The sequence below is a fragment of the Onychostruthus taczanowskii genome, unplaced genomic scaffold, assembly GCF_017590055.1.
Source record: "Onychostruthus taczanowskii isolate IOZ18803 unplaced genomic scaffold, ASM1759005v1 scaffold46, whole genome shotgun sequence".
Lineage (NCBI taxonomy): Eukaryota > Metazoa > Chordata > Aves > Passeriformes > Passeridae > Onychostruthus > Onychostruthus taczanowskii.
Window position 1 is genome coordinate 3,195,446 of NW_024502125.1, and position 14,270 is coordinate 3,209,715.

The 14,270-nt window shown below is 35.3% G+C and overlaps 1 protein-coding gene across 3 annotated transcripts in view; it reads right to left on the reverse strand.

Annotated features, from left to right (window-relative positions):
* TRIM23 (tripartite motif containing 23) overlaps positions 1-14,270 on the reverse strand; it is a 22,664-nt gene continuing 8,394 nt past the window's right edge. The window contains exons 3-11 of one of the 3 annotated variants that reach the window (XM_041414599.1): positions 14,059-14,180; positions 12,954-13,232; positions 12,169-12,351; positions 11,421-11,636; positions 10,201-10,335; positions 5,200-5,329; positions 4,972-5,082; positions 3,453-3,577; positions 1-3,097 (exon numbers count right to left, since the gene is read on the reverse strand). In XM_041414599.1, coding sequence (XP_041270533.1) covers positions 2,918-3,097; positions 3,453-3,577; positions 4,972-5,082; positions 5,200-5,329; positions 10,201-10,335; positions 11,421-11,636; positions 12,169-12,351; positions 12,954-13,232; positions 14,059-14,180 — 1,481 coding nt within the window. In that variant the 3' untranslated portion in view covers positions 1-2,917. The remainder of the gene's footprint in view (positions 3,098-3,452; positions 3,578-4,971; positions 5,083-5,199; positions 5,330-10,200; positions 10,336-11,420; positions 11,637-12,168; positions 12,352-12,953; positions 13,233-14,058; positions 14,181-14,270) is intronic. The other 2 variants (XM_041414600.1, XM_041414602.1) reach the window with 2 other exon arrangements.

A 14,270-nucleotide genomic window follows, 5' to 3' on the forward strand; every position in this document is an offset into this window, starting at 1 on the left:
TTAGTTCTCAAAGTTTTACATATTTTATTGAAAAGAAATTATTTTCTGAGCAATGCAAATTGCAGCAGCTCACAAATTTCTTCTACTAAAAGAGCTCTTTCTTTAAAGAAATGTTTACCTAAGATCCACGTCTACTCAACACTCTCAGAACCAGACCCTCATAATCCACAGTAATTTTGAAGATAGAATACAGAAACAGTGATAAAACATGACTGTTCAGTTAGCACATACATACTATTTTTGAGATTAAGTTCTTTGAAGAAAGCTACAACACAGTCACTGGATATTGCATTTACTCCATTTCAAAATTACATCAAGATCCTTTGAAAAGTTAATTCAGTCTTTCTAAACAGTTAGCAATGCTTTAGTGAGTTCTAGTTCAAGAAATATTCCAATTACATATTCCATATGTCAGTACACTAAAAATTAAAGTTCAGTAAAACTGATGAAACAAGCTTAAATTTAAAACTAAAGCCATTTATATGTTGTATTAATGTGTAATACGAATAAACCTCTTAGTGTACTCTACACTGAAGAGTTCACAGACAAATGCAACACTTTCACATTTACTTCAAGTCATCTTAAATAAATTCAATTTAAAAACACTTTCATGGTAGCATTCCATGTGTCACAAGCAATCACTTGAACTTGAAAATATGCATGAGTGAGAAGTTTTCCTCTCCCCTCAAATTTAATGTTACATAAAATACCAGCTAGTCACCTTGAACATTTTGAATCAGAACTATGCTGAGCAGCATGTGTAACAGAAGCTTAGCCAGCTAAAATGAAACTAAATCAGGATTCTTCTAAAGAATGCATGTCTTCTGTTAAAAATATTACAGGAAAAAATGTCTACCATACTTAACAAAACTTATTCATATTTCAAAAAGAGCTGTGAAGGGGCAGTCAGCCCTAACTAGGTCAGGGACTGCTCTGCAGCAAAGGCTAAGCAAATCCTCAAATCACAGCCACCAACTGCACACTGTGCAAGAAGTTACAGGCTGGGAAGGAAGAACAATTTAAAGTTTCGTATGTGCAAAAACCCCACTTTCCACTCCATTATAAACGATTTCCAAATTTATCAGGTTGTCTAAAGAAAGACTAAATATTCTGTTTCAGTACCTATACATGTGTAGGCATTGAAGACCACTTCAAAAACATCAAAATACTTTAAAGTTTAGTGTTCCTTCAGGTATTCACATCATTAGACTTGCTCAATCTGAAGCTGCATTTAACATAATTTACCTGAAATTTAAGTAAGAAGAATACTACAAGTGTCATAATAAGGAAGTAGTTACATTAACTGCTCCCTCTAGAAGAAAAGTGCAAGTGTACTAAATTATTCGTTTATACACTCTTGGCTTTACCTAAGGTATGTAGTAGGAAAACAACAAAATTACTAATAATACAATGAAAGCAAACCCACAGATAATGGGATACACCTTCTTTACTAGGTGAGGTCCAGAGCTCTTAAAAATAAACACTTTTCAGCACGGCAAAAATATCTCCACACCTGTGAAAGAACACTGTTCACTCGCACTATCTAGTTCTCCTGATTTGCCTTTACTCCAGTACGAAAAGTTATGATACAGAGTTTTGATCTACTGCTCACAGTCATTGTAACTTCTCTACCAAAATGAAGAGAGTCCACAGCATAGCTTCTTCAGCTGGAAGTGGCCATGGACTCTTTAAGAGTAAAGGGAAGAAGATTATGGTATGTATATCAGACAGATAAAATTGTTCACAAAGTTGCATGTCCAGCAGAAAAAACCGTATCACTAGGTCATTGCAACCTTCTCTAAATTTAAACAGCACTACACCCATATTTCATGGGTTTGTGGATAAGTAGTCTTCAAAAATAGAGGCATTGGTGACAATTCCATGTAGAAGATACAGTAAAAACTGAAAATCTAATTATGCAAGGTTTCTATCACATTTTACCATCTACCCTTCTAAGGACTTATAATTAGTGTTCCCTGGTTTTACACTGTGATATTGAATATTTTAAGGCCACTACCTTATTCTGGAATCATGACTTCTACATAAAAGCACACAGCTGGACTGACATTACACCACACTACTTCTTTAAGAAGTTGGTTTTTTAAAATTTAATTTGAGTTCTTCAGGAATAAACTTAATCTCTAAAGGCAGATTATGTCCCTAAGTATGCACAAAATACTTTCACCTCAGTATCACCACAGTATGTCCATAAATAATTCAGTGTGAAAAACCCAACTAACCCCTGCCCACAAGACATAAAACACGTTGCTAAGTAATGCCACAACCCCTTTGCTCTGCAACACTTTTCACAATTCTGAATTTGCTTTATGCAGTTATGCTGCCTTCCTGTAACAAACAAGCAGCTTAATAAATAATAAGGGAAGCATTTTATTTCATGGTGTAGCTGCATTTAAGTTTCAATGCCACCTTTATATTGATGGATTCTTTTGATATTAAAGAGTAGCACCACTTATCTCTAACAAATAGAGCTGGCTATTCTAATAAACTTGAGATGGATGTTGGAATAGCTTAATGGGAAAGTATTCCTAAACTACTCAGAATTTTTATAATACCAATTAATTACTGTAACCACATTATAACTATTACATTAAATCCAATGCATATTTTATCAGGGAAAAAATTTAAATGTTAACAATATCTTGAAAAGGAATTTCAAGGCATCCTTGTAACACTCTTCCATTCCCATTAAAGGTAGATGTATAAACTTTCAAAATCACTATAATGACACAAGTTTATGGAACCAATTATCCAATCTAGCATGAAGGTTTATATTTTTTTGTAACCACCAACTTAAATAAAGTCCCCTCTTCAGGGAGCAGACCTGGTGCCAACACCCTAAATCGTGCAAACAAAACAAAACCATAAACTACAACACTAAATTGCAGCTGACGTAAACTTAAGCCACATCCAGGACACCAGCAGCCACTAGCTGCCTTGAAAGCCAGTCCAATCCTTCATAAAGTCCTGTACCACTTCGGGCATCACAACCCTGAATATACCAGCTACGGCCACAGCAGAGTTTGTGGAGACTCAATAGTTCTGTGATTTCTTCCACTGGAAGAGCACCTGCTACATCCTGCAAGAGAATCAGATACAGAGACTCACTTATTCTTCTGTATTATGTTTGTAGCTATTTCATCAGCTTAGACTGAAGCTACAGATCAGTAACAGCTCTTCATACACAAAAGACAAATCAAACAGTTAAGCATTTACTACTTGTTTACTTGTTATTTACCATAAAAAACCCCCTGGTTGATCAATCTACTCAGCACGCTTAGCACCAACATTTACTTGACCAGCATTACACATAAGGAAAATATCTACATTTTATGCTTTCCACATTAGCACTCCCTGTCCACAGCAGAGGGTTCAGAAGGTTGGAATTTGATAGACAAGTTGAGGAAAACAGAGTAAAACCAAATCACAAGTACCTGTTTATTAGCAAAGATCAAGAGCAAGGCATCCCGCAATTCCTTCTCTGTTAATAACTTTGCAAGTTCACTGTATGCTTCACTGACCCTGTCTCTGTGACTGCTATCAACAACAAACACCACCGCTACGAAAGAAGAAGAGAAATGTTTTACACACATTCACATATAAACTGCAAAATTAGCTTCCAACTTACACCATTCCTTTTTCTAGAAGCTTTCTATGCAAAGTTTCTAAGTACACAAATTTAAAATCCAGGATGACCGAGAAATTCCTTAAATATTTCTGTATTTTAAACAAAGTCTAGAATTCATCCTAAAACGATGAAAAAATCTCTAATTTTTTTCCTAGTCTAATATAAAGGCTATGATATTTTAACTACTTAGGTCTAAAACCAGATTTACTATGCGTGGATTAAGTATCTCAGTTTAAACCATTTCTTGATCCATTTATACTCCATTAACTCCCATATGGCTGTCTCAGTTTCCCTTAATGGGCTGTAATATTCACAGGTTCAGCCAAATCAGCACAGCTTGCTTCAACTACAGACTACACAATCCAAAAAAGATGGCCAAGGACCCGACATAGCAGCATGAGATTTTACTATCCACTAGAGAGTAACTAAGATGCCAGAAAGACTGGAGAGTCAAGGGGGCAGAGCTAGAGGACAGAATTTAAAATCCAAGGGGTTTGCAATGAAAAAACCCCAACACCAAAACTAAAAATAACCGACTGCAGATATGTACCAGGGTAACTGCTTAGCTTTCTCTCCAACATGCAGTTCCAAGGCAGGCATGATGCCATGCTACTTCACACACTGTTTTTAGAGGACAACAGAAATCCCAAAGTACAAATTTTAAAAGTTTGAAAACATGAGTAATTTAACACGTTAAAGTTTGCATTTAAGGCTGAAATAAGGCACAAAGCCGAGCTCAGCACATGAGCTGGTGTTTGTAATTCCTAAGTATTTTAGATAAATGTAAACAAATCAATCAAGAGGAACTTCTTTCTGAACTGGGAAAAACCTATGGAGGATTTACAAAACAACAGAAATTTTTAAGTTCATCAGTGTTTTCAGACTCAATAATATAGTCTACAGTCACACTGCAATAGCAAGTTAGAAGTTACAGAACTTGGTAGAATTTTTTAAGCTGCTGTCTAAAGGCTCCTAAAAGCTCAGTATTTTCAAGTGCTATTTATACTTCATACCTGGCAAGTACTGCTTCTCACTATTCAGACTTTGGGACGCTGTCTGTTGTCAGCTAGAACCAATTTAACAGAGGTTCTAATTTTGTTTGGCTCCATGAACTGTCTGATGGATTTATGGAGAATGTACCTTTATCATGCAGTAGACATTTTGACCAAGTGGATTAAAATTTATTAGCTCATGAATCTAACAGCTGTACTGTGCATTAGATGAACAACTTTCAACTGTCATAAATTATTTCTATTAATATTCTGTCTGGCTTTGAAACACAAGCTAGGAGACAAAATACATTTTAAGAGCTGTATCAGTATTACCTTGCGTATTGAGATAATAATGTTTCCACAAAGGCCTCAATTTGTGCTTTCCTCCTACATCCCAAATAGTAAACTTTAAATTCTTGTATTCTACTGTTTCAACGTTAAAACCTGGAATAAAAATATTTAATTTTTACAGTCCTGCTCTGTATGAACATAAAATAACCAAAATTAGCAGATAAATCAAACATTCAGAAAAGTCATTACATTTAAATTGTAGCTACTAACCTATTGTTGGAATTGGCTGCATGAATTCATCTTGCTTTAACTTAAACAAAATAGTTGTTTTGCCAGCTCCATCTAGTCCTAAAGTAACAACCCTAATTTCCATTTTTGGTCCAATATGTACCCGGTTGTCCTGGAAGAAACAGAATATTATGTATTAATAACAACAGCAAATTTTGGAAATTGAATCTAGAAAACCCTTATGTTTAAAACATGTATTTTGTCACCATTTCTAAAATGACTAAATGGATGGTCTCCAAAAGTACAAGGCACAATCATCAATCACTTCCAGCAATAACAGAAACAAAAATATCCAATAATGTCTGTAGTAACTTTTACCTGACCTGAGTCATGTCTTTTAGAAAGTCAGCCACTTTTGTGACAGTATGTCTCTATTTGATAAAATTTCAAATTCTTGCATCATTCCTAGCTGAGACCATGTGAGGAATTTTTTACCACAATTAGAGTTCTCTGACCAGAAAACTCTTCTTTTTTCCCCCCAAAGTTATTAATTCCTCCACCTAGATAACTACTTCCTTGCTGGAGGTTCCATAGCTTTACCTCTTCACCCTAAGCCTCTTCCAATCCTTTGCAAGAGTAACATTACTAGCACTAAGCAGTATTCTGAAATAGTAGAGGAAAGCAAACAAAACCCCCCAAGTCATGCTTGGAGACAAGAAATGAGAATCAACTTCCCTATTTATAGTTTACACCAAGCTATTGTTGAGTATTGAAGGAGATGACACTGACAATGTGATCAAATGGCAAAGCATAAAATGCTTTATGTCTAAAATAAACACATAGTCTGAGATTGGTATATATTCCTGAAACACATTTTGGAGTATTTAGAAGTGCTATCTTGATGAAACACCAGAGTTTCAATCACCAGAACTACGTGGCAGTATATTTGTTTTCTTGCAAAATCCAGACAACACTCTGCCTACTCCACACAGCCTCTTCTTTCTTCTTACAGAAGAAATACTATTGAGTGCAAAAATGCTACAACATCTCTTGGTAAAAGACCAACAGGTTGCCAGTGTTACAGGACATATAAACATCTATATCACATGATGTGAAATATCAAACTATTTATCTTTTCATATACACACAAATACACACACACAGGACCCATTATGTATCTGGATATATTGTCATCATGACAAGCAACTGGATTCTCCCTTCTGTTATCGGAGAAGTAGCATACTTTCAGAATAATCAATACAATTCAATGACCTTACACTATCACAGTCCTGCAAGAGAATAAAAATACCTTGAGAAATTGCTCCCTAAAAAAAAAAAAATTAAAATATAATTATGCAACTACCACAATGCAAAAGTCAGCAACATCATGACTGTAAGTGTAGAAGCCAGATTGAAGGTTCATTTAATCAAATATGCTGTCTGAAACTAGGCAAAGATGGACATGAAAGTAAGAAATAAGGAAAGTATATAGTGATGATAACTGTCTTAAATAACTTCCCTGTGCTTAAGAGCTTGCAGCTCATGGATTTCCTAAGCCAACTGTGAAGTTTCCTCAACCAGCAAATTTTAATGCATTATTCACCTATGAAATTGTCTACTTGCTGCTTGAATCCTAAATGGGCCCAGACGGTCCTTATCATAGAACTCCACAGACTATCTACTCACTGTGTAATAAATTACTTTATTTGAATCTGTGAAATGAACTTGTATAAGCTCAGCAGGTTCAGCACTACTATTACACAAAGCAGATGCTCCACAACCAAAAGACTATTTGAGATTTGAAAAATAAAACCTTGAGACTTAACTGCTTTTTAATAAATTTAGTCTAAGTTCTAGATATTTGGAGTCAGAGCTGAAATTCAGTGACAACACTGCAACACAACACGATTATCAGAATGGGTTATCTCATTCTGGAAAAGAACTTGTGGGCAGACTCTTGACAAGCACATCAACAGAAAAGGTGCAGAGAAAGAAAAAACATAAGTAAGTATGCAGAAGGCTCTGAAGAGTCTAAAAAATGCCATGTCTCCAGCACTCTTTGCACACTCAAACTTCAGTCCTGATTTTATCCAAAATTTCTGTCAGTGAATCTCCACAATTCTTCTCTGCACCTGAAAGGAAGAAGGAGAAGCAGCAGCTCTGGATAGAGCTGCTCAGTTCACAGGTTTCTTGCAGGAGGCAGTACCCTGGCTATGGGCAGAGTTTGCTGACAGTGAGCCAGTCTGACAATCCTCTCACAGCTCCACCAGATGTACTGGTCACCTGGACAGCTCCCATGGCTGGAGGGCAGAGGCAATACAACTTAAATCATCAGGGAAATGAAGGAGATGAGTGATGTCAAATTTAGCCATCCTGTTGCAGTTTGCTTTCTCTAAGGTTTAGAATAGAAACAGGCTGTTCTCAGCATGTCTGTATTCTCTCAGAAGGAAGCAAAATATAATGGATACCAAATTTCCACTTTTTGAACAAGTAGTTTTGTCACTTCAAAAAAAAACATTTCAAGCAAAGTTGCTATTTAGAAAACTGTGCGTAGCATCTGCAATATGAGTCAGTAATATCAGTAATAATGGACTACTCATGATCACAGCTAGAAACTGACATGAAAAAGTCTCTCCTTGTCAATTGTATCAGCACCTTTAACTGAAATGTTGCTTAAAAATGACAAACCCCTTTGTGTCTGTATTTCTGGCATGTGCCTAACTTGATCGCATATTTAAAAACAGGTAACCTTAGACTTCTGTTGAAGTAAAACTTGTTTTCTTAAATCTCAGTGCAGAAAGTGCAGAAGAAAAATCCACAACTATGATCTCTTCACTTTTTCATCCTTGACCTCTTTCAAGAAATTTGATGAGACAAAAGCCCTCTGTACAGGTTTACTTAATGGTATCAAAGTGCTTTCCATCTGAAAGAACACTGCCCTCTCAGATAGTCTTGATGTTGTTAAGGGTTAGTTGCCTTAGTTTAACATCATAATGAGAATTTATCTGTCAGTCTCAGGCACTGCTTCCTTAATAGCTTCTCTCTCCACAGCATGCACATACACATACATTGTGTATGTGCATGCTGTGGAGAATACATTACTGGTCTATAATGTTCTACAGCCCCTGCACTCATTTAACAGAAAACTTCAAATATTTAATCTTTAAATAAGGATCATGCTCCTTGGTGAGGAGAATTCTCCAAATCCTCCCTTCAGAGCTTTGCATCTAGCTGGTTCATAAAGACGAAATGGTACTATGCCTGTTTTCTTGTGCCATCATTGAAACAAACAAACGAAAAAAAAAAAAAAGGTAAAATTTACTAATTTTCAAGAATGAAAAGGATTTCTCCACTCCTTAAACCTCGACAACTTTCATTTGATATTAAACGTTCCTCTAATCTGGTAATGTCTGAAATGCTTTTTTACATTCCTCTGATCTGGTACTGTCTGAAATGCTTTTTTACATTTTATAATGGATTCAGCCTTCACTGTATGCTAGCTTGTGAGAGAGACCTTTCCAGTAATATAATAACAGTATACAGGCTTTTATCTGAAGATTTTATTTCTGCCTGATATCTGTTGTCAGGTCCAGATATGTACAACAAGCCTCACTGCAAGTCACAGTAGTGGCCATCAGCGTAACAGTAATCTAAAAACATATTGTCAAGAAAGAGAACATTAAGCTTTATCAGATGTGAGGAAATAAAAAGTAAGAGGCTGAAGGAATTACTTTCACCTTATTTTTTTGTGGCTGCTGCTGTTTTTGTGAAAAATTACACTTTAGCACCTTTGAAATTCAGAAACTAACCTTCAGAAGACTTCATAAAAATACAAGTTGTTACAAGACAAAAACAAATCTTCTGGGTCTCCCAAGCCTATTTTAGGCTTCCTGTAACACCTTAGCTAGCTCCCATAATTCTCTTTCCAAATGCTCAGAAATTCAAAACCAAAATTTTCCAAATCTGATAAATAGCTCTGAAAGCCAAAGCCAGACATACAAAATGTCCCTCTGACTCGCAATTCTTCATCTGTGAAATGCGATTACTGCTTCATTCATGGAATAATGAGGGTTTGCAGAAGAGGTTTCCTCAGCCCTACCAGCTCTGGTCTCTGCTGAATAGGAAAGAGACAGGCGGAAGTGAAAATGCTGCATTACCATGGAAATTCAAATATACTGAGGTTACAAAATCAATTATTTTGAAGAAATTTAATTTCTCAAGTCAGCAAGAATTGACATAGAATCTCTATGGAAGCATTAATTTCCCTGCAGTAAATGCTTCAACAGCTACAGTTAAATTCTCATTTTCATCTCAGCCACAATACATCCTCTTCCTCTTTCACCCATTCAAAACCAAAAAAACCTCATACATCAAAGTACTTCTTGTTCCTTGAGTTTCAAACATTTTACTTTCCTATGAGGAAAGCATCATAAATAATAAATACCATATAAATACACCAAATAGAAGTACCATTATCAAACTCTGAATTATTTCATCCCCTTCAGTGAAAGTGGTGCTGAAATTATATTGAAGCAATAAAACCCAAACCTACTTAGAAGATCAGTCATGTATAACCTAAGCTATGGGTGAATACCAAGAAACTGTAAAACAAATGACTGTTTAATAAACTGAAAGAAATAAAATTTTTAACATTAGAAACTCAAAGTTGTAATAGTTGTAATAGTATTACAAAAATGTAATAGTTTCCATTTAAAAGAGGTGAGCAATCTCCAGGAAATAATCACCTAAAGAAAGGTGTTTCTAGAACTCACAAATGCTATCCAACTTATTTAGAAGAAAACAGCTCATGTTCAAAGTTACTGATATGGTCAATGTCAAAAGAACACTTCTCACCCTTATTACAGCAGCAATGTGGTTTGTTCAAATACCAGATTGCACTGTGGCTCTAACTGATACTGAATTGCCTCAACTTGTTGCAACAAAAACAGCATAATAATATACATCCATTATTCCTGCTTTATTTTACATTAGATTTGGGACTTCATACAGTGGATAACTGTACTTCCATGAGATTAAGAATACCTTTGTAAAAGTGACAGGTATGCTAGCATCCAGTTGTACATGATCTGCAAGTTCTGTAAACTGCTGCTGCTGTTTCTGTAGTGTCTCTAGCAATCTTGTAATTTCCTGTTTGGCCAACACTACTCTGCAGTCATCCTAAACAGACAAAGAAAACAAAAGCATGCCTTTTCTTTAGTAATTTACTTAAAAATACCCCAAATACACTATAAATATGATTGCTAGAAAGAAGGCATTTTAAATATAAATACACTACTTTAAGAAATTAATGTTTATAAAATAGATTTATTTAGAATTGCAATACAAATGTGAATATCTTAACAGTTTTCTTAACACTAATAGATGCTAAGTAGTTCTGAAGGTTTATAAAAAAACCAACAAACTTTCTTTATGACCCACCTAGGAGTAATATTAATTATAAGAAACAATAATAACAATGTAACATATAAAGAACATTTATATTTTTCATATACCATTTCAACAGATGGAACAGAGCAACTATTTTGCAGCATATAGCAACACACTTAATAAGAAAATATCAGTATCCACCCATTCATGATCAGAACATTTGTACAGTCAAACCTGACTACACAACCAAACACAAGAGCTAAGCAAATCTGGAAAAAAGAAGTACAAATAACACATTCATGAAGTAGCTTCTCACACTCAGTTTACTATTTGCTACACATACTATTTACTTTTTCTCATAATTAAACTGAATGAATAAGGGACCAATGAGAAAATCACACACAGCCACTTTCTTCATACATTGAAGATGTTGAATTACCAGTGTTACAAGTGCTACTGAAATTTAATCCTAATTTAATCATAAAACATATTTTCCTACCAGCCAGCTATGACAACTAGCTTCAAACATCTATACTTGTACCTGCAACTGTAAAATCTTTCAAATACATTCTGCAGGTATTTTTTTTTGCTTCAGTCTTGTCTTGCCTCCCCACTAACCTCACAAATATCAGAAAGTACTCAAGAAAAATCATGCCACAGGGTTTCCAGTAACTAGAGGACTCCATGCTTTTGTACCAATTATCTTTGGCTAATGCTCCCTTGTAATGAATACTTAAATCTCACGTTAGACCATGTCTAATTTAATCTTATAAGAAAATAATGCAGAATACCATCCAACCTCTTTTTTAATAGTCTAAAATGAATTTGTACTTCCATGTATTTTGCCATATGCTACAGCTCACTTGCCAACCTACCTGTTGCAAAGTCTTTTCACAGTGAAGGCAAGCTGTTGAAACCTGTGACAGGAGAATGGTCATATCTTCTTGCTGTTGCCTAAGCCAAATCAATTTCTCTCTCACATGAGCATCAACAACACTAAGAGCCATTTCTTCCTGACGACAAAGGGTTTCATGAAGATCAGAAAAATAGGCTCTGACACATGAGCGAGCATTCTCTGCAGTTCCTGGTACCTGGAGTGTTGCAGTAAGGAGATCCAAGAGTTTAAGGACAGCAGTTGATTGCAGGAGAAAATTTTAAATTTTATTCCAGATTCTAATTTATTTTCACATCAGCTTGGCTACATCACAGTACAAGTCCCAGTTAGGGCTTATAAGACTTCCTGCATAATACCAAAACACTTCTAGAAGTTATTCCTGTAATCACGTAGCTCATTTGCATGTATAGACACCTCACTAAAAATGACCAGGGAAAAAAGGCTCAATAGTATTATACCACCTGGGAACATACACAGTCTGTACATTAGGAGTCAAACAACATTTTGCAGTGCCTCCATATTGTCATATAGCCTAAAAACATTGTAACACTCAAGTTCCCATCTATCTGCTGACCTAAGCCTCAACACTGACTTGCTAAATAGAAGACCTTGAAGTCTTGCCCTATAAAACCGACACATAATTTTCAAAGAAAGTCCTTATCCCAGTTATTACAGGAAAGCCAATAATCTGTGCATGTGGGGTAAATAAAATTTTTTTAAAAGCATACATGTTCAGTATGGGCCATTCCAACTCCATCTTCAACTATTTGTTCTCCTCCTTCTATATGCTGAACAATTCCAACTAATTTTCTGGAATAATCAGAGATTTCTTCCGTGAAAGTTCTTATACAGTGAGCCATGTCTAAAATGGATGCACGAATCTGGTTCGCTTCTGGTTCCAAGACAGAATGCTATTAATTAAAAGCAACATATTAAACATCAATCATAATGATCTTCCTTAATAATATTTTCTATTTTACTAGATATTTAATATATATGTGCAAGTATATAGGCATATATTTACACATACATATATGAAAGCCAAATAAGAACTTAAAACCATCTTGCAATTTAAAAAAACAGTCAGGACTTACAGATTATGCTGAAACTAGCTCAGACATCTAGCAACTACACAAGTAAACAAAAACTTGCCTGTGTATCATAATTTATTATAAAAAAGAAGGACAGATTGCACCAGTGATGTGATATGTATGTATTGTCTGCATTATGAAAACAGCTTTTAAAATGGTGGCCCAATGTCATGCAGAAATGCAGCAGATAAAGAAACTGTCCTTCTTCATATATATATTCACATTAGGAACTCATTGAGTTCTTAGAAATTTTATTTCTTTATTTTACCATGGCAACTGTCTGACACAAAGGGAAAATTAAAGAATGGGATGAACACATCAAGAATCTATCCTACTTTCTTGACAACCTTTTGTACTTTATTTGGATAAATAATTATGCAAGCCACCCCATGGTATGACTAGAAATTAACTACTAGCAGTACCTTATGACCTTGATGCTTCCCATATTCTTTGCAGACACAACACATGAGAGGACTCGCCTGACAGCCCTCTTCTAAACAAACAAACTCAATGGCATGCACTTGGTGTTGGGAGCACATCGTCTTCTCATGAGGCTTATCAGCAAGAGGTACACGCCTGTGCTTCGCCAGAGTCTTAGTAGAATGAGTAAGCTGGGAGCAATCTGCACACAGGTGAGTGGCACAAACAGTGCAATACACGGATGCAACATGGGCTTCATCTTCATCGCAACGAATGATACTCTAACAACGAAAACCAGGCAAAACTAAAGTGGTTAACATTTAATCCCAATAATGGAGGAAAAATCAGAAGACTTGTCAACAATAGAGGCTCTCTTTAAAATTATACACTAATAAATATTTGGACTACTTTGAAATTTGTTTATAAGTTTTCAATAAACTTTTTGAAAACACAAGTTTAAAGTGTTCAGTGATTCTATAAATCCAAACTTCAGTGCAAGTTGTAAAGGTTTGGAGGAGAAAATAAATCTGGTTCTGGGAATCTCCTCCAAAGCAGTTATTACAGAACAGAGAATTACAGAAAAACAAAACACCAACAGTCAACTAAGCACTTAGGAAAGTTATCTACACCTAGAATGGTACTGCAAGATATGTTGTACACCAGCTACTAATACTGAAATGATAAAAGCAGCTACTTTTGCTAATGAAGTACTACATGATATAACAAAATTACTATAAAAGGCAACTACTGACAAGAATAGCTGAAGTGTTGAAGAATAATTCCTAAGGAGTTTCAGAAAGCTGTGCTTATATGACTAAAACTAAAATAACAAAATGAGTTACCTTTTCTAAAAATCCTACAGGCATAAAAACGGGGGTGAAATAGTATGCATGTTTATTAATACTAGTTTATTTTCTGCTTTAGTCAAATACAAATTAGTATTTAATTATGAACAATGACTTGAGGCCTTAATACTAGATATTGGAAGAAAAGAACAGTATTATTGGTGAAATTACATTTGGCAAAGAACTGATTTTCAATCTTTTTCCTATTTAGAGATAAATTTTAGCAAATGAAACTTTTTTTTTTTTCTTTAAAACTCAGTACCTCTCCAGACAGACCAACGCCTTCTTCAGCTGTCCCATACTGCCCAGCAGGTCCATTCTGTAACCGTTCCAAGAGTTCCAATAAAGCAAAGTTCTTTTTCAATCCCCACACACCAGAATCTCCTATTTGTGATGAAGAGTTAAACAAAAGGGAGGACAGGAAGAAAAATCTCAAGCACGTATCATTTTGAGAAATTCCACAATCCACAGTTG